General features: G+C 43.9%; 1 protein-coding gene across 2 annotated transcripts; it reads left to right on the forward strand.

The window, feature by feature from the left end:
• The first annotated feature begins 1,356 nt into the window (after positions 1 to 1,356).
• On the forward strand, positions 1,357 to 18,931 carry GTF3C5 (general transcription factor IIIC subunit 5). 2 transcript variants are annotated; one of them, XM_032779072.2, is made up of 11 exons: positions 1,357 to 1,559; positions 2,332 to 2,551; positions 3,355 to 3,553; positions 6,512 to 6,707; positions 7,905 to 8,009; positions 8,598 to 8,712; positions 10,045 to 10,125; positions 10,645 to 10,742; positions 11,588 to 11,670; positions 13,222 to 13,364; positions 14,229 to 18,931. In XM_032779072.2, the coding sequence occupies exons 1-11, from the start codon at positions 1,413 to 1,415 to the stop codon at positions 14,375 to 14,377; spliced, it is 1,536 nt and encodes a 511-aa protein (XP_032634963.1). In that variant the 5' UTR covers positions 1,357 to 1,412; the 3' UTR covers positions 14,378 to 18,931. The 2 variants fall into 2 exon arrangements, with proteins under 2 accessions (XP_032634963.1, XP_032634972.1); XM_032779081.2 differs by lacking the exon at positions 1,357 to 1,559 and adding an exon at positions 1,946 to 2,046.
• The last annotated feature ends 1,339 nt before the right edge of the window (positions 18,932 to 20,270 follow it).

Here is a 20,270-nt window from a genome sequence, read left to right on the forward strand (position 1 = left end):
CCCCAGCTCCCAGAAACAAGGGACTATTTCAAATCTGAGCTTTCATTTTAAAAAATGCCAGTTTCTAACCTTAATGGTTGCAGAGAAAAGTTTAGAAATGTGATGCTGGAATATCCTGAAAGCTTAAAACACAGAACGTATATAAAAACAACTCCAAATTAATTATTTATTATAAATATCATGATTTATAAAATAATCTCATGATTTTGGGTGTCCTGATTCATGATTTTTGAACATTTGGTATCGGCTATACTACTTCCACCTTCTACTAACATTCTCTGGATGTAGCATAAAATAATTAACTACAGCTGCAACAACAAAAAAGCAAACAATTAAAAAACCAACAAAATAAATTTAAGAAGTGTAAAACATTGAAAAACTAGATATAAATTAAAATAGAACCAGTCTGATTCTGCTGTCATGTACATCTGTCTTATGTGTAACTCTACTCACTGCTGTGGAATTACTTCTGATTTAAATCAGCAAAAACAGAGAAAATTATTCTATAAGCACAATTTTTTTTTAATGATAGGTTCTCTCTACCTGTGTACCTTAGGCTTTCTCCATAATTTACATCAGTACATCTCCCCCCAAAAAACAAAACAAACAAAAACAGATATCCAGGTTAATTATCAGTACTAAAAGGAGGACAATGTGGTCCAATAAACGGGGCACTGACCTGATAGTCAGAAGACACAGGTTCTGTTCTGTCCTCTACCATGGATCTGCTGTGTGACCTGGGGCAAGTTATTCCATTGCTCTGTGCCCTTTTCCCACTCCTGGATCCTTGGAAAAGGAACTGCACGAAGGCTAACCACCTTACTCAGTACATCACTGGAAGGCACCCAGATACTGCAATAATAGGCATGGTATAAGAACCTGAATGGAAGAACAGCGAATGAGTTGTAAAATGTACAGGTTTGGGAGATGCCACACAAGGGCGTGGAGGCTATAGGCTGAGGTGCGCGGGTGGGAGCCTCACGCAGGACTTGAGGTAACAGGCGGAAGATTTGAGCGTGAAAGCAAGGGCACTGTGGGAGGGAAGCTAGTTAATGGTCTCAAAGCTGTGGAGAAGTGGAAGAGGTACAATGAAGGGGCTAGAGCAGAAGGACTCACACAAACCTGATGGGTTGATTTGGGTGGGAGCCACAGAAAGGCTGTCAGGCCTTGTTGGAGCCACAAAGCCCTTGGGAGAGGGGGCTGGGAAGCTACTGAATGTCAAGAGCCAGGCTGTTCAAGGGGGCGCTGTTCCCCCACCTTGGCCCCTGGCAGTCTGGCCGGGGACACGTTGTTGTGACAGGAACCGTTCTTCCCCGGAACCTTGGCGCTGCAGCGGCTGGGGGAGCTCATTGGGGAGCGGACCCGAGGAGGTCGCAGAATCAGGTCCCGGAGGCGCGGGCGGCCGGGCGGAGATGGCGGCCGGGGGAGGCGGGGAGCAGGGCTCGGCCGTGCTGGAGCTGCCTCGCGGCCCGCGGCTGGTGTGTGTGGAGTACCCGGGCCTGGTGCGCGACGTGGGCAAGATGCTGCAGACTCTGGGCGGAGAAAGGGGGGTGTCCCGGGTAAGGGGACCCAGGAGGAGGGCGAGCTCCGGGTAAAGGAGCCCGGGGGCAGGGGCCTTTCCTGGCGGGTTGCAGGCCTGTTGGCGGGTTTCCTGGGTACGAGTCATCTGGGGTAAAGTGGGATGGAACTAAGGGCTTCCTGGGGTTGTGATTGTCCCAGGAAATCCCAGGGAGGGGAGTGGGGCGCGCTGGGGAGTGGGGTGTTCTTGGTAAGTGTTGTTTGGGTTACAGTGAGAAGGGCCTAGAATTTCTTAGAAGGCGGGAGGTGGTCTGGTTAAAGGGACCTCAAGGGGAAGGAGGCTGGGGGCTATCCTAGGGAAGCAGCGGGACAGAGGGAGATGTTGGAGATGTTAACTTCGAGGGGGGGGGGAGGGGGATGATGGTGTCTGTGGTGTATAAAGGGAGCCGTGGGAAGAGGGTCTAGACTTCTGAGTCAGGGTGGATGATCCAGTTCAGAGAGCTCTCTTGCTGTGGGTGATCCCGTCAGGTGCGTGTTGTGATTAGAGTAGGGGTCAGCTAGGGGTACTAGATAGACTGTATTTGGAGGGAAATGACCTAAATAAAAGTGTGAGAATCTATGGTTCTCTGGGGTAAAAAGACGTGCTCTGGGCTGGTGCCCCATGGAAAGGAGGTGATGGTCGCTAAGGGAAGATAGGGATAGCATTTTGATTTGGAGGTGGGTGGGGAGGGCATGATGCAGAGGAAAATTCAGTTGGTTTTTTTGCAGGAACAAATTTGATGTTCAAAAGTGCTTGTGCTCTTGGTGATGTAGATCTATGCTGACCCTGGAAAAAGGCTCGAGTTGTACTTCCGCCCCAAGGATCCCTATTGCCATCCTGTGTGTGCCAACCGCTTCCCTACCTCCTCCATGCTGTTCAAGGTAAAGAGGAAAATCAGGAGGAAGCAGCTGGAAGCTGAAGGAGAAACCCAACAGGAAGTCAAGTTTGAAATGGAAGTTCTTGGGGTTGTCTCTACTGTTTACAAATTTCAAGGTAGTAGTTTGATCTGCCTATGTGTGTGGAGTAGTGACTAGCAGTTCTGGTGGGAAAAGGGCAGTGCTCCCTCTTGGTTGAGTCTGACAAACTGTGTTCAGAAAACCCTGCATGACAGCCTCACAACACTGGTATCTAGGGAATTCAATGTGGTGAGCTGGATTTGGTACCATCCCCCTTCTGTATTGTGACTTAATAACACATTGTCCTCTCTGCTGTTGTATTGGGTTATACTGTAATCCAACATGTTTTATAATGGATGCACCTATGCAGGATAAAGGGGAAAAGTTGTATTTTCATGGACAGTAATGTATTATTGTTTTTAACCTTTAGTTAACTGCTTGGCAGGTGTTTAAGATAAGGAAATATAAAGTATTATGCTTGAAAAATGAAAGTAGGACAAGGTTTCCAGAGAGCTTTTATGAATGCACTATCACCAGGGTGCTGCTTCCCGAATGTGAATTGTTACCTAGTCGAGGTATTGGCAGCCTTTGGCACTCAGCCTGTCAGGGAAAATCCACTGGCGAGCCAGAATGGTTTGTTTACCTGTAGCGTCCGTAGGTTTGTCTGACTGCAGCTCCCACTGTCCACGGTTTGCCGTTCCAGGCTGGCCGCTGCTTCCCATACCCCCCTTTGGCCTGGAATGGCGAGCTGCGGCCAGTGGGAGCTGCAATTGGCTATTTAACTCAGTGCAGGAAACAGCATCTTCCCAGAGGTATCTAAGGAAAGGAGAACTGGGTACTGTGCAGCATATTATTGTCTCTGATACACACCTTTTTATCTTGACTTTTCCTTCCTCATAGGAATGTCTGATTTCCAGTACCTGGCAATGCATTCTGGACCTGAGAACAAACAGATCTCTATGTATGACAAGATCTTGATGCTCAAACCAGAAAAGGAGGAATTCTTTAATAGGGAATTACCCCTCTACATTCCCCCACCTATTTTTTCACGTCTGGATACCCCTATAGACTATTTCTATCGGCCAGATGTACAACACCGGTGAGTGCCTTTTCTTGTGATGTAGTGAATAGTTACATCGTCTCTTGAATGACTAGATAATAGAAACCTTTTACTGGGCCAGCATATCACTTATAAAATCTGAATTTTCAAGTTCACTGGGAGGCTATTCCTGCTTCATTACCTGAAGAAACCTCTTGTAGTATAACTGAGTTGGTTCAGTAGTAAAGGATCTTTCAAAATGGCCTATAAGAAAAATTGAAAGGGTTAGATGATCTTGGGGGTCATTTTGTTTGTATCAGGCAATGATCATGACCAAAGCGTAGGAGGCTTTTGTTTCTTTGTCCAGAGTCTATCTGTGTAATTGAAATGAGAAAAAAATAGATTTAAAATAACCAATATCCCACTGAGTGTATGTTTTTTAATGTGGAATCTGTGCTATTTCAGAGCAGCATTTTAAAATGTTTCAGTCATATGCCTCATCAGGGCAAACTGCTATAACCAATACATGCCTTTGTTATATCTCCCTTTCCATGTTAGCTTTGTTTGTTTTCAATACAATCTGGACAAAAGATTGGAAGGTAGCATGGGCTAAATGAAGCTCTGAAAGTCAAGAGCTCTTCCACTAGCAAGCTTGTGATCTTGGGGAAGTCACTTATTTCTGTTTCCTTATTTTTGTTCTGAAATGACTGAGTTGATAATTATGGCCACCTGCACAAAATAGGTCTTACCAGAGTGGAGATAAGGGGTTGCTTAGTTGGGGATTGTGGCCTATTAAGTTGTTTCTGGTTTGAGTTTAGTGGACTTCCTTTGAATTCGGAAAAAAAAAAGGCCATTGTCACAGAGATTTAAAAAAAAAAAGGAAGAAATGGGTAGACAGTATACTGTGGGGAAGTAATTCTGCACTAGCCTACTGGGGATTGAATAAAGGAGCCCTGTGGAGAAACCTTGCACTGTGTAAGAGTTTTGGGAAATACGGACTGGTTGATAGCACTGCAATCTCGCCTCACTTTGCTTTCAGGCAGTCTCAAAACAAACATCAAGAATAGTCTGTAGTATCCTAGAGAATTGTATGTAAATGTGGTTCTTACTGGAAAAGTATTAATGTGATATCAAATCTTATTGTGCAGAGAATTTCCATCTTGTGGCATTCAAGGTTTTGAGAAAAAGGAAGTATAGTCAAGGTCAAGGTCATGGACTAAGACTTCAGAGACCTGGGTTAATTTCTCACTCTGGCACAGACATCATGTGAGATCTGGGCAAATCACTTGTCTGTATGCTTCAGTTTCCAATCTATAAAAGGGGGATAATAGCACTTCCCTACTTCACAGATGTTTGTGAGGAAAAATACATTACCAGCTGTGAGGTGCTCTCTCACTACATTGATGAATGCCGTATAAGTACCTTAGATAGGTTTTTCCCACAGAACTTTGAAGAGTTATGATCTCACCTGTGTTTACATTTTCCATCCCATGCATTCTCTTCCTTAATAGCCTTCTGTCCACTTTAAATTCAAACTTAAACTATAACAAAAGAAATCTTTGGGGGGGGGGGTTGTTTTAAATTTCCACTCTTCTCCCACTGTTGAGATGCAGCTTGGGACTATTCGGCAGCTTCTTTCTCTCTTTCCCCTGCCATAGAAATCTTGGCGGGTAAACTGAGAAATCCCATTTTAATAGCTGCTTTAAAACTTTTTCTTTCATCAAGCACCCTTGGAGGGCTCCCGAATGAAACTTTGGGTTGAGGGTCTGTTGCATCGAGACACAAGAGACAAAATTCCCACTTCTCCCGCTCCTAGGACTTGGACCCTGCAGGATAATGTGAAGTTGTATCGGTTAGGCCTTTTGGCTGGCTTCCATGTGTTTCCAGTGGATTGGAGGTTGATGGAGAGTGGTGCAAGTGCACGTGCTAAGTGTTGCTGAGCTGGCATTCACTGGAACTGTTTGCTTCTGTTACTTTGTTTGTTTTGCCATCAATAAAAATGAAATCTGTGATGTCTCCCACGAGAAACATCTTTATTTTTCTCACTATTGTCCTTCATTTGAGCTAAAAAGTGTAAATAAATATAATCAGACTGCAGGATTGAATTTTTAACTGCTCCATTGCCTCACCTCTCTGTGTCTCTGTACTCTTGGTGACTGTAGCAATAGGAACATAGAGTAGATACCCGTGGAAGCTAGGCCTGCCTTTGTGGATTGAAAATTCTGGTTGAGTGACTAACATGTAATGCAGAGGTCCCCAAACTATGGGGCATGCACCCCGGGGGGCATGGAGGAACATTCAGAGGGGCACAGTGGGCTCATGCCAGCCCCCATTGAGGGGAGCGGGTAGGGAGTGCCTCCCAGCACCACCCCGCCCCCAGCTCTGCTCTGGTCCTGCCTCTAGCTGGGGTCCCAGCTCCTGGCCCCGCACCTGTCCCTGTCCCTGTCCCCAGCCTCAGTGTGGCTCCGCACCCAGCCGCAGGCCTGCCTGCGGCTCCATTCCGACCCCCAGCCATGGCCCCTGGTTGTGGCTCCGTTCTCAGCCCCAGGCTCGGCCCCCTGGCCCTGTCTGCATTCCCCCCACCTCCCCTGAGCTGCAGCCCCACTCCTGGCTCCAGGGAGGGGGTGGAGACCACTGGTGTAAGGTTTGTTTCAGTTAAAATAAGTACATGGAAGCTCTGTCTTAGGGATATTGGACATGGATCATAGTTTTCTCATTGGAAAAGTGATTCTCAACTTTTTCACTCTGGACCATCCATAAGAGAGTCTTTAATGGTGATCTGTCTTGGACTACCCAAATCCACATTTACTTGGGACCCAAATATCTTCCAGCCTTAGATCTTGAGAGGCAAAGGGCTAGTTCAGAAACCTAGTTCAGAAATTCTACCTAATGTCATTCCCCAGCACTAGTTTTTCTAGGACCAGAAAATAAACTAAACTTCCACATGTTTCAGTGGAGGCCACTGTGTAAAAGAGAAGGAGGAGGAAAGTGCTACACATACTTTGCATTGCTTCTTAGGGATGGCTACAACAATCCCCAGGTGTCTTGTGAGAACCTGATCGGTCTCGGCAGGGCCCGTCGACCACACAATGCCATCTTTGTGAACTTCGATGATGATGACATCCCGACTAAGCCGCTAGAGCCTGCAGTGCAGACCTGGAAGAAAGTGTGCACCAATCCTGTGGATAAAAAAGTGGAGGAAGAGCTGAGAAAGGTACAGGCCAAATCTTGGGGGAAAGGACTGGGCCACAAACAACTCCAGTGCACAGTGTGTGGGAGAAACTTCACAGGCTGCCTTCAGTAACTTTTGGCTTCCTGGAAAATTGTTGTCTACAAGGATTTATTTTATAGATCTGTTTAACATTATGTTACAGGCCTCTGCAAAGGATTCTCAGGACTGATCAAGGTGCCATATTATAAATGTGATGGTGAATGATAAAGTGTGGTCTGATCATTAGAGCAGGGAACTGAAAGCCGGAACTCATGGGTTCTGTTTCTATTTCTGCCTCATATGTGCTGTGTAATTTTGTCAGTTTTATCCCCTTCTCTGTTTCTTGATTTTTAAAATGGGAATGATAACATGGACATACCTGGTTATAATATTAAATGTTTGCCAAGTCCTTGGAAATCTTGAGGGGTAAGGTGCTACAGAAATATTAGATCCCCAGGATGCTTAAAATTCTCATTGCCAAGAGTTTTAGGGTTCTTCATGGTTTTGTGAAAATTCTATTGGAAGCAGAAGTAAATACACTGAAGGATAGGGCATGGCTTAAACCATCAAGGAGAAGCTATAGTTATTCTAAGTTATTTGAAACCTGAACAGCCAGGTGGTATGTCCATTACCTTTTTCCACTTCCCCAAGTATTTAAAACATTGAGTTAATTAAGTGATCATAAATGTGAGATGTATGGAATAAAAGTTTGTCAGGAACAACTCTGTTAAAGGCAGTGGATGTAATGTCTGAAACCCTACCCATAGTTCTGAAAATGTATCCTTTTTGTGTGGCATTTATTGTGAAACCATATCTTTCAGTTTGCCTGAGCCTGACCAGCTCAGGTCATTCAGGAGCAGAGTCTGTCTATTGTACCGAATTTTCTGGTGTGTTTTTGTGGATGGGACAGGCCGCTGCCTAGGGACTAAGCTGAGACCACTGTTCATTTCGTGTGCCACCTAAGTCAGTATTTGAGCCTGTCTGTTCAGAGATGAAAGGCAAGCTTGTTCCCTCACTGTGCCAACATCCCTTAAATAAGGCCTATTTTTACTTGTCTCTCCATTGCCATCATGCTGCGCTGTAGAAATGTTGCTGACAGCATTTAGTCTGCGCCAGAGGCTATAATAAAAAGCAGATTCGAATCAGGAAATCAAAATTGGCATTAGTAACCCTTACTCTCCACTTTGTATGTTTCTTTAGCTGTTTGAGATTCGTCCCGTCTGGTCTCGAAATGCTGTAAAGGCCAATATGAGTGTCCATCCGGACAAGCTTAAACTTCTGCTCCCGTATTTGGCCTATTATATGGTGAGTTTCTTTGTATACCAGCTGTGTAGCTTGTTCTTATTTGAGGCAGGCTTGGGGGCAAAGGAATGAGAGGACCAGCTGGATGTCTATGGACAATTCCTGGTTATCTGCTGTTCAGAATCCACTGTCTGGTACCCAAAGCTTTGCATTAAATTTCCTTAAGGAGGAGTTCCAACCTTTTTTGGGCAGGGAGGAGAGAGGAGGAAAATCTTGCTTCCAAATGGACCCCACACATAGTTGCCAGTTAAAGCAATGAGCGATGCAGTGGCTTTGTGCTTCTATTGGTTCTGGTCTGCCTAGCTGTTATAGTAACAAATGGTCAAATTGACTATCCATCTGGAAATGCTAGCAAGAGCCTTCAGAAAAATTCTGCTGTGAGCTTTAGACTTCATTTCTGAAGTCACAAATATTTGCAGCGTGTAGCCTTTCTTTCCCCAAGGTTAGATGTTAAATGAATGTGTTGGAAGGGAGGAAAAGAGGGAGAGAGAATCTGTAAAATAAATAGTTTGGGGAAACATTGTAGCGCTTATTAATACTCTACATCTCTGTATTGTCCCTTGTAACCACTCACACTCTGTGCCTGTGCAGCTCACAGGTCCCTGGAGAAGCCTGTGGGTTCGGTATGGATATGACCCCAGGAAACATCCCGAAGCAAAGATTTATCAAGTCCTGGACTTCAGAATTCGCTGTGGAATGAAATCTGGTAAAATGGCCCAAGCAAGACAGACTCTCTCTCTGCCTCCTAGTCAGTCTGTCTCTGCAACTCTTCTGTCATCTCTTTCTATTTCTCTGCGTCTGACGAAGTGGGTATTCACCCACGAAAGCTCACGCTCCAAAACGTCTGTTAGTCTATAAGGTGCCACAGGATTCTCTGCTGCTCTTTCTATTTGTTTTTAAACCCTCAGAGCCTCTTTCCTCAAGCTTTTTGTTTGAAGGAAGGTGCGGGAGAGGAGATCATATTGGTCATTGTTTCTGAATTTCCTTCTCTAGAATCTATGGGGGCATCTAAAACCCAAGTTAGAGGAGCAGGAGGGACTTTTATTTGGCCACTGGGCATATTCCAGGCCTAACAAAAAGCTACTCAACTTCCTTCCTCCATGTGTTCAGAACACAAATGCACGTCAATGGGCTATCTTGCTGTCTTCCCTCCCTCTCCAGGACTGTTACAGTTTCAGAAGAGGGAGATATTTAAAATGCCACCAAAGGGTTTATTTCTTTGTCATTTCTTCCATTTCCAGAAGGGACAAATTGGGTGTTACAAGGATGACTTGTCCATCTGGCCAACTAATGCTGGAAAAGCAATTTCTTTTAAAAGAAAACAAAACAACAAAAGATTTAGTGCCACCAGCTGGGAAAGCACATAAGCCTTGTGCAAAATGGAGGAATGTGCATTATGAACTCAAGAATGCATCTGCCTCTTATCCATTCTCATCCACCCTGCAAAAAAAAAAATCCCATAGTGTCCTATCAGATGCTATAGACAATGTATTGAGGGTTTATGATTTTTCAACTTATGCCATTGTAACACATCTGGGGTGTGTTGTTTTTACCAATTCATTTGGTCTATTTGAGTTTAATACAGTGCTCAGCTCTGTACAAAACATCTCATTATATTGCATTTTGGTACATTCATTTCATATGTTCCCTGTCATAGTTTTAGATCTGAGATGTAAATTTAGGTTTCTCTTTTTGTGTATGGGGGTTTCATACAATGATGATAGTGCCTGTTCTTCAGGGATCTCAGAGCTCTTCACAAACTACTAAATCTCTAAGTAGTATTATCCTCATTTTACAGAGGGGGAAATTGAGGTCAATGACCATGTGTAAGTCAGTGACAGGACACATCTTCCCACCTTTTCATGTTAAATAGCTTTATGTTCCTGATCTTTCTGTCTCTCTCCATCCCATCAAAATCAACACATGCTAGTGGTTGGCTCTCCTTTCAAACCCCAATCCAATACCCTGTTATAAAAGCTGGAATATTCTATGGGATGCTGGTCTCTGTTCAAAGACTGTTTTCTTTCTTGGCCTCCAGGTTACGCCCCTGGTGACATGCCCGTGAAAGCAAAACGCAGCACGTACAATTACAGTCTGCCCATCACTATCAAAAAACCAGGTATGCTGAACAGGCAAAGAAGTTGAAAGGGGCGCGCAGCTTAACTTGGCTTCTTCATTTCATCCTTTCATTGCTGTTGGTGGGTGAATAGAACACAGTGCAACTTATTTCAGTTGATTATTGAGGTTTCCTTTATCTCAGATTGCAATGTGTGTGTCTTTTTAAAACCTGTGGAAGTGTTGCCCTTTGAGGGATGTCTTAACACGTGTCTGGCTGATGGAGCCAGGGGTAATAATGAGAGGTGAGAGATCAGAAATGAGAAAGGAGTCAAGTTGAATGAGGCCATATCAGAAATACATCCCAGTAGCTGCAGAAATGATCTTCCTGCCAAAAAATGTGGTAGAGAGAATGAAGTTGAGGAATGAAAAATGAACATTTACACTAACGTTTACTGTGCTGGCTATTTTTCTGCTGCCAACAAAGTTGAAGTGAAGTAGAGAAGCAGCTAAAATCCTATACTATGCCATGAAGTGCAAAATATTGTGCAGTTCAGGAATCTTCTTCCTTTATGTCTTTCAGTAAGTCACACAGTCAGTGTACAGGACCTAAAACATGGGCTGGACCCGGCGAGTACATCCAGTGCAAAAAAACCTGCTTCCAGCAAGTACAAACTTAAAGTAGGTATTACTCTCTCCTGCCAAGAGCTCGGAATGGTATAATAGGAGGGGGATCTGTTATGGTTTGTCACTCTTTTGAGGGCAGTGTTGACTCAGATGGACTGTAGACATTGATACAGATTTTACTTGGAGCTGCAAGTGACTAGCTAAAAAGAACTCTCTGTAAGCCTAAAAGCTCCTCTCTCTCACCGAGAGAAGTTGATCCAATAGAAGATATTGCCTCTCTAGCTATCTTTGTGGTATACTGGGTTTACCTGGAAAGCCAGTAGTCATCCACATCACTGCAAAGTTTGCTGTTGTTTTTATGTCTTTTCTAAGTATGGAAAGTCACACATTCAGCCTTTGCCTTGAATGCGACTTTCATTGCATTCCAGGAAGCAGATTGTGGAGTGCTATGAATAGCAAAAGTCTTAGGCCCATTATGGTGCATTTTCGGATTGCTCTATAGAATCCAGTAAAGCAAAGGAAATAAGGAAACAGGATAGTCTATACTTTCGCCGTTCTCCGTTTTCCTGTAATGGCAGCTGATCGTGCACCTGTTAATAGGTGTGAATGGCTTTCTCCACAGAACTTTGCTGCGTTAGTTCTGATTGCTGTGGCCGGCAGGTTGCAGTGCAGTTCTGCTGCATCCATACTCTGACTTTGTCCTCTACTGCACACACTCACCTGCTCTCGCTCTCTCTCTTCCTGTCAGGGAACCAAACTCATATAGGAAATGCCTGGATCCTGAAATAGCTTGTAAGGAAGGATCTTTACTGTGTAGCGATGCTGTACTGTTGCCCCATGTCTTGGGTGTGGAAATGATTTGCAATGCCCATTGAGTCTTTGTCTTTGTCTCCTTCTAGGACTCCATCTATATCTTCCAGGAAGGAGATCTGCCTCCATATCGACAGATGTTCTATCAGCTCTGTGACTTGAACGTGGACAGGTACCTAGTTAGCTGGATCTTTTGACCAAGGGAGATTTTGCAGATGGTCAGATGATTGATTGCCAAGGCTGCCATTTGTACCCAACCTCCTATCTTTTTCCTTGACCCTGATACTTAGGAGATTCCTAGTTTCTCCACAGACAGACTTTATGTACATTAGAAATTCCTTCCTAGTGAAGTTGTATGAGCTACCAAAATATACTTTCCCAACATGTGTTTTGGGCCTGATCCCAATCCACTGAAATCAGTGGGAAACGTCCTATTAACTTCAACAGGATTAGGTTAGGCCTTACTCCCATTGGATAAATATTTAAGCTGCAGAAGGAAAAACAAATTGTCACATAATTCTGGGGTAATGTATTGTTACTTTAGTTCGGATTTTCATGTACACACACATACCCTTGTAAGTTTAAAGATATACACTACAAACACTTAATGTAACCAACAACTCGCCATCACATTTAGAAAAGCATTTAATTTACAGTCTTATCATTCCCCTCTGCATTCATAAGCTGCTTATAATGTTACAGAGGGAAAGGGTAGAGCTAGTTGAGGTACTATAGGCAAGTAGAACAAAGCACAGCCAGAGAAACCTACTTGAGAGAAAAAGCATGATCTAGTGGTTGAAGCACAGGCCTGGGACTCTTATTGGTTCTGCAGCTGACTCATGCAATCTGTCTATGCTTCAGTCTTTCCTTCTGTACATTGGAAATAATTTTCTTACCTTACAGGGGTCTAGCAAGTAGAGCTGAGCGAAATTCTGCATTTTTGCCTTGTGGGAAATTCCGATATTTAACAAGTGTTTTCATCTCAGTCCGAGACAAAATGTTGGATTATTGAAATTTTTCACAGAACAAAATATTCTGAAAAATTTTGATTCTTTATTGTGTAAACCATTTGAACAATACAATTGATTTGAAACAAAATGTTTTAGGTCATTTCACCAAAATGAAATATTCCAACTTGGATTGAATCAACCTGAAATGAAATATTTGGTTTGATTTTTTTTTCCCCCACAATAAAAAACTGAAAAACTGGCAAAATTTAAATTTTTCCAGTGAAAATTTTCAGTTTTGCAGAAACTACCTTTTTCTGTGGAAAATTCCCAACAAACTCTACGATTGAGGTCTTATGTTTGTGACATGCTACGAGATCCTTGAAGGGAAGCAGTACAGCCTTTTACTACTTAATCTTTTTCATGAATGCAACCCTGAATCACTCTGATTTTTCTGGTTGCAGGCCTTCCAGTGACTGAAAACTATAGCAGCAGGAGTTTAAACTTCTGCTAGGGCCACTCATGCTCGACAGGTCATAGGGCAGGGACCAGATGAAGAGCAGTCCACTGACCTTCCAGGTTGGGGGTTGAGTAAAAGGCCAACAACAAAGCCTCGTAAAAAATTAAGTTATGGAAACACAGCAATGTGGCCGTTCAGGCAAACAGCACAATTCATTGGGATGATGGAGCCTTGTTCGTGCCCTACGTGATATTTGACAGCACAGGAAGGATTCAGATCTGGTTGCAGGAGCTGACTTTTCTTGCCCACTATTTAGCTTACAGAAAATCATCCATCGGAATGATGGCATGGAGACAGAATGCACAGAACGGGATGGATGGTGCCTTCAAAAGACCAGTGATGATCTGAGGGATACCATGTCTCTGATGATAAAGCATATCATCAGATCCACAAGACCCGGTAAGGATGGCTCTGGGGTTTTGAGCATTGGAGGGTATGTTATAAAAAACATTTCCAGACACTATGGGGCATGTTGTTGGGAGCAGTTGAGTCACAGGGTTGCACTTTGCAGTGGAGCAGTGAACTTGTCTGTTCATTTCCTGCTGTAGATCCCCTTCTCTTGTGGTAGGAGACTCAGTCTGCCTGGTTAGATGTAGGTGCTAGATCCCCTGGTTCATCATATACAATGTTATTGTGATGTTATCAACCTGGATACGTGCAGGACACCTGCTCTTCTTAAAGCAGCACTTGTTAGGCCATTAGAGAAAGACCTAAAACTCTGTGGGTCTGGGAAAATGTAACTAGATTTTGTCATCTGAACACCAGCAAAGTGAATGGAGGCATGTGAGTATGAAATAGTTGCAGGTAAGAACCTCCCAGCTTTGCCTTCCTAATGTCATAGTTTCTATGTCTTAAATGTCTTCGTTCCATGATACTCTTGCCACCAATTTGAACAACTATAAAAACATGAGCATCTGGATCTTTTCATTAATGTGTTTAATTTAATAGCATACTGTAATAGAGCAAGGACAGGAGAGGAAATTCTCTTGTCATGGTCCTGGGCCAAACCAATATCCCAAGGAATTAGGTTAGTTTCAGTTGGAATAAGATGCACGATCGCTCTAAATGCAAAACCTCCTGGCACAGGAAAACTGCTTTTGTTTGAGTTTTGATTTGGTTTCATTAAGGTGTCTGATTGTAACTATGATCTGCACTTTTACATCTTCTGGCTGGCTCTGTTAATCTTATCTTTAAACACATCCTTGGTTTTAGTGAGGAGGGAAGTAATGTTGACATCTTATCTTCTCTCTCTTTCTGACTAAGCTCTGTTTTCGAGTACGTTGAACGCTGAAGATGGCAAAGAACAGCTGACGTATGGCTCTGGAGAGGAGGAGGAGGATGAAGAGGAGGACTTCAAGCCTTCTGATGGGAGTGAGAATGAAATGGAAACAGAGATCCTGGACTATGTGTGACACAGTGAGCGAGCAGGATGAGGCTGCATGGGGACTTTTGTTCCTTGAGCCCTAGGGGATATGGAATCATGACCAGGCTTTTGGGAAGATGCTAACTAGACACATGGCACTGGATATGGTGCTAGCAGTTGTGCTAAGTGCTCTGAAGGAGCAGGCACTAAAGATCATGATTTCACAGTGTTGGGGTGACAGGCATTTGTAAAGATGGCATTGTGGGGATGCTGGCCCATTGCCAATCCCAGGCAACATGCATGGCTGGCATTTACTGTAGCAGTTTTTCTGGTCAGAGTGGAGCTAGTTGGGATTTCACTTGCCTTGGTTCTCTTGGCCATTAGATCGTTGTGTTTAATTTCCCTTCCCACCCTGTGCTTACAAACTGCAACATCTGATCTCATCATTAAAGAGATCTATACTTCCCTTTGAGACAATATAGGTGTTCCTATGACAGCCACTGTGAGGGAATGTTAGTGTACTGTCTCCTCTTCCCAAAAATGGAGAGCCTCTTCATCCTTGCTAGCTCTGATATGTCAGAGACTTCAACAAGTGCTGAATCCAACCCAGATCAGAGGTGTTCCACTGGCCTCTTGAGCCCAAAGTGTTAACCTTTAATTAGAACCATTGCAAGGAATGTGTGAAGGTCACACAATTCTAAACCTGGCATCTGGGTCAGTGGGAAAAACTTCAAACAAAATTAATTTTGTGTAGAGAACTGCACGAACAAGGTCATTGCTGATTCTTAATCGAGAAGCTCTGAAGAGTGTTATTCGGGCTGGCTTAAATCAAATGTGGAGTCTATCCAATGGGACATGTGCAAGTATCTGTAATAATTTTGTATATGCATGAGAAACAAACAAACAGTTTCTCTCGGGGAAAGTCCAGCTCCCCGTGAAACATAACCCCTTGTCTATTTTTCTAATAAAACTCTTCCTTTTTCCAACACCACATTCTTTCATGGATTTCTGTGTAGATATACATGGTACAGCCGATATCCCCAAAATGATTTTGAGTCAACAGAAACATTTTGGTAAACTGGACAGTCAGTAGGTAAGTGATTCTGATTTGAGAATTTTAACTAAGAATTGGATTAAAAGAGTTCATCTAAACTGACTTTTACTTGATGATCAGATATAAACTGAGACAAAGATCTAGATCAGACTGGTAATTCACTTGAAGTAAGGAGAAAAACCCGAACTAGATTTCTGTGTTTGTTCTTCCCTGTAAAATGCAGTGATCGAGTTCACAGCCTCAGTTTGATGGGTGAAGACAAGAGAGAAGTTCAGGAAGGCACGCCATGCCTCGCAGTTGCCTTTTGCTCTTCTGAGTGGGAATAAAATATTCTTTGTACATTGACTGCATCTTCTGCATTCAGTCAGCTTGAGAAGTTGGAAAGAAAAGCAGTAGGAAGGAACTCAAATTAGAAGACACTGCCATGGCAGTGAGTAATTCACTTCCCCATGATGATGTATGTTGTCCCTGCCAGGCAATGTACTCCCACAACTTTGCAGTCATGAGACAGCTTTTGATTCTGCTCATCAAGGAGAGTGGGGGGACAGAAACACAAAGCTTCATGGCTAGAGGTCTCAGCCTCCAAGCATCTGAACATGCTGTTGCTTGCTGAATTTCTGGCCTTCTATCATAGAAATCAAAGATCTCTTGGGACCTACTGAGTCTTATATTCTGCAATTCCCAATCGGTGCAAGATTGTTGCCTGCCTGCTAATGCATGGTTGAGCCTAATTTTAAATGTAACGTACATGGGGCCTTCTTAGGGAGTCTTTCCCCTTCCCCCATAGAGCTGTTATAGACATGGAACTCATGATAAGGTTGGCTTCCAGCCCATTACAGCAACAGCTGGAGGTCTCTCATACCCTAGTGCCAGTTATCTACATTTTCAACCATGAAATGAAAGATTTGGCTGCAGCCAGGTGAATTGCAGGTGTGTGGAGTCTCCACTGGTGCACACGGCAGTTAGATGGGCGTTACGCAGAGCTGCGTAGGCGTATGCCAGTATCTGCACTCCTATAAAGTATATATAGGCATACGTGCTGGGCCAGGTTTGTCCAGCACGCATCATGGGTCATTGGGAGGTTCTGTGCTTTGCCCTAGCCTGCTACCTTGGGGTAGCAAGGGCTACAACAGTAAGTATGAGGTAGTTCATTGATGCATTACAGTCAGTGTAAAGGTAAATGGTGTTAGAGTGAAAATAGGCTGCTTGGTTAGAGAAAAATGTGGTTTTAAGGTTTTGTATGCCTGTAGCTAGTGAGAAAACATCTGTTGTAGCTATTTTGGATAGTTATCTAAGACTTCTATTAAAGGGGACCTGCAAAAGGGGGGAAAAGGACTTTGTCCCCTTGCTATTTTGTAGTATATAAAGGGCTCCAACCCGTTTTTCCGTTCCTTTCCAGTTCTTTAATGTCCATCTCATTGCCTACTACCTCCCCGATAGAAACCATCATCTGCAGCACGCCGCTTTCCGTTTTTTCTTTCTTCCTCTTCGTTTTTCTGGGTGAGGAAAGAGGAATCTATTAAGTGCGGAAACCTTGTTGGTTCTGCAACATAAAGGTTGCAAATCTGAATGCACACCTGTGATGAAGTGGGGGGTTTTTCTTGGGGTTTTTTGTCTTTTCCAGGGTTTCCATGCACAGGGGGTGGGACTCAATGTCCCTAGGTGTTACTGGTTTAACGAGGTGAGGGGAGAGGGACCCCAGCCCAGGAGACACAACCGGTTCTGGCCAGTGGGAGGACAATGGGCTGCAGAGAGAGGACCCTGGTGACCTGACCAGCCGGTTTCAGCCAGAGGAGAGCTGCGAGGAGAGGGGACTCAGGCCTTCCTGTTTATAACCCTGTTTACCTGGAGAGAAGACAATGGACTGAGGCGGGGCTTGAGGGCGGGGATATCAGAGACCCAGCTGGGAAGCAGGGGTCTCCGGCGAGGGGAAGCAGGGAGGGCCCACCTGGATGGAGGGAGACTGGGATGTACTGTTATTGTGAGAGGCCAGGCCTGGGGCCCTGAGAGTTTCCTGTGCTGTGTTCAACTCTCAATAAACCCACCTGTTTTATGCTGGCTGAGAGTCACTCTGGTCTAGAGAATAGGGTTGCATCAGCCCCTTAGGGGGTGAAGAGGCCTAGGGGGTCCAGAGTGCGTGGACTCCCGGAGGGGGCCCACAGCAGAGACAGTGCTAAGGCTCAGAGAGGTGCGGCTCCAGGAGGTGGAGGGGCCTGACCCTGAGAGAGAGTGGACCCCTGAGAAGGGCTGTCTCACTAAAAGGGGCACCCCCCACAGACCGCACAGGGCCGAGAGTGGGCACGATCTGTGAGTCCGTGACAACACCTATTTAGGAAATACTCATTTTAACATTCCAATAGAAACTTTACACCTATTTTATACAGAGTTCTACATTTAGCCATTGAAAATACTATTAAGGGGTATGTCTGGGTGAGTCATTGTTGCCATTAGAACCTTAATGTTTCCACTTCTTGATTCATGAGTTCAAATTTGCAACTTCCCTATTGTACTAACATGGATTTTGCATTTTTTTCCCCTTTTGACCAAGATTTAAAGAACAGAAACAACTTTATCTGTAACGCTATAGTATTGTTCAATACTGATTTACGCAACTCAGGATCTTTTAAATGTTTCCACTATAGAGATACCAAATATATACCTGGAGCACTGTGGAGTTAATCAATAGTTGCAGGCAACAATACAACAAACTCCTTTTTTTATTTGCAATGTACTTTAAAATATATATTCTCAAACATACCATTGATCCTGCATGCATTCTTAGTGCATCCAAAACTCATTGAAATCAGTGGAAATTTTGGGTGTGTCAGGCATTTAGGTTCAGGCACAATGTAACTATTCCACAGTGGCTTGTTTTTAATTAGCATCTGTTTTAATTTTGTATTTAATTTTGCTGCCGATTTTTTTTTATAAAACAAATGGAATCTCTTTCTCACCAATTGCCTACGTCAGTAGCTGACCAGACCTTAAATCAACTGTCAGCACAGTGAACCACTTAGATACCGGTGAGATGAAATGTGGAAAGTTCCAACCCAAACAGCGCATTTTTGAGAAAATTTTGATCAAGTGCACAGAACGGGCTGCTTACAATGGTATCGGAGTTGAAGCATGCCTTGTGATATATCTAGAACTAAGGGTTAATGGTTCTTTTACCTGTAAAGGGTTAACAAAGGGAACCAAACATCTGACCAGAGGACCAATCAGGAAACTGGATTTTTCAAAGTCAGGGAGGGAATTTTTGGACTCTGGGTCTTTTGTTTGTCTCTCAGCTATGAGAAGGTTCTTTCTATCGTCTTATCTTCTGTTTCCAACTTGTAAGTACAGGTTGAAAAACAATATAGGCTTTTATGTTGTTTTGGGTGTATTTACATGTGTGTAACTTGCTGGAATGTTTCAAATTGGATATCTTTTGAATCAGACTGTTTATTCATATTTTCTTATAAGCAATAGCCCTGTATTGTCATCTTGATACAGAGTTTATATTCTTATGTCTTTTTCTTTCTTTTTTTTTATATAAAGCTTTCTTTTTAAGACTTGTTTGAGTTTTTCTCTCAGGATAAGCTCGGCAGCACCACGGAATTGGTGGGAGGGGGAAAGAGAGATAAAATCATCTCTGTTTCCTTGTGTTTGAGGTTTGTCTCTTTGTGGAAGAGAGGGGACAGGCTTCTTGGTATTGTGATGTAAAGAGATTGCATCAATACTCTCAAGTTAGCCCAGAGAGGAAAGTCTGGGTGGGAGAGGGAGGGGGAAGGGAAGTGGAGTATTTCCCTTGCCGGTAAGACTCAGAGCTTCTGGGTCTTGGGGGTCTCTCCAGGGAAGGTTTGGGGAGACCAGAGGGGGCCAAAACCCTGGAAATTTTGGATGGTGGCAGCAAGATAAGATCCAAGCTGGTAATTAAGCTTGGAGGGTCATGCTAAGCACCCAGATTTTGGACGCTAAGGTCCAGATTTGGGACAGAGGCTTATTACAAGCATGCCTTGTGATATATCTAGAATCAAATACAAACAGAATAAGTTACAACCTATTCTTCTGTATTATGCATTCATTGGGGACAAATTTTCTGTCCTCTCAACTCCTTTGTACTGTTCTGTGAATTCGGGAAAGCGATGGAATTGCAGGGCAGCCTGCAGAGTAGCTGCATAAGGGATATTCCACATCCTGTGTGTGGCAGAGCCCTGTCTTACGGTCTTCCCACAGGAGTCTGAATGGGCATGTAAGGAAGGGAAGTGAGGGACGGGGAAGCAGTTCTGCAAACTGTTGATCCACTGGCCACACCGCATGTGTACTGGTCGGCTGTGGTTAAGTAGGAAGGCAGAGTAACAAGGGGCTGGTTTTGTTTTTAACTTTGGATAAGGTAAGTAATGGAAATGGGAAATTCCAGCTACTGAGTGCAGACATATAATGTGTACCCAGAGAGTTTGAATGGGGCTGGCCTTTGTTTCTCTTGCCAACGCTCATCTTCCTCTTACTGGTGTCTGTGTAGCTTTCATCCAATGAAACAAGAGCCACCCAGCTTTCTCCTCTCTGCTGTGTCTCCCTGAGCACTGAGCAGTTCATGCCTCCTCAGTAATGCTGAAGGGTAGGAATTATTCTTCTGTACAGCTCCTGGCCGGATCCTGGGGAGCCCATTGTGATGATTTTGGCAGCAGGTGGTGGCAAATATTATCTTTTGCATCTCATCTGTTATATCTTGACTGTCGGATTTTCTGCGGAGTAATTTAAGGTCCAGTTCTGTTTGTTATGAGTCAACCTCCCAACTCCCGTAGCCCTTGAAGTGGCCAGTTGGGGTAAGTCTGATACTTAGGCTCCACTGAGAATCCCAATATGTGTTGATATTCAAGGGGATCTGGGTGCCTGACTCTCTTAAAAC

Source organism: Chelonoidis abingdonii, chromosome 24, assembly GCF_003597395.2.
Source record: "Chelonoidis abingdonii isolate Lonesome George chromosome 24, CheloAbing_2.0, whole genome shotgun sequence".
In the NCBI taxonomy this organism is placed as follows: domain Eukaryota; kingdom Metazoa; phylum Chordata; order Testudines; family Testudinidae; genus Chelonoidis; species Chelonoidis abingdonii.

Coding starts and splice junctions, on each gene's coding strand:
- GTF3C5 (XM_032779072.2), top strand. CDS start 1,413: ATGGCGGCCGGGGGAGGCGGGGAGCAGGGCTCGGCCGTGCTGGAGCTG. Junction 8,010..8,597: donor CGTATTTGGCCTATTATATG/GTGAGTTTCTTT, acceptor GTGCCTGTGCAG/CTCACAGGTCCCTGGAGAAG. Junction 8,713..10,044: donor TCGCTGTGGAATGAAATCTG/GTAAAATGGCCC, acceptor CTTGGCCTCCAG/GTTACGCCCCTGGTGACATG.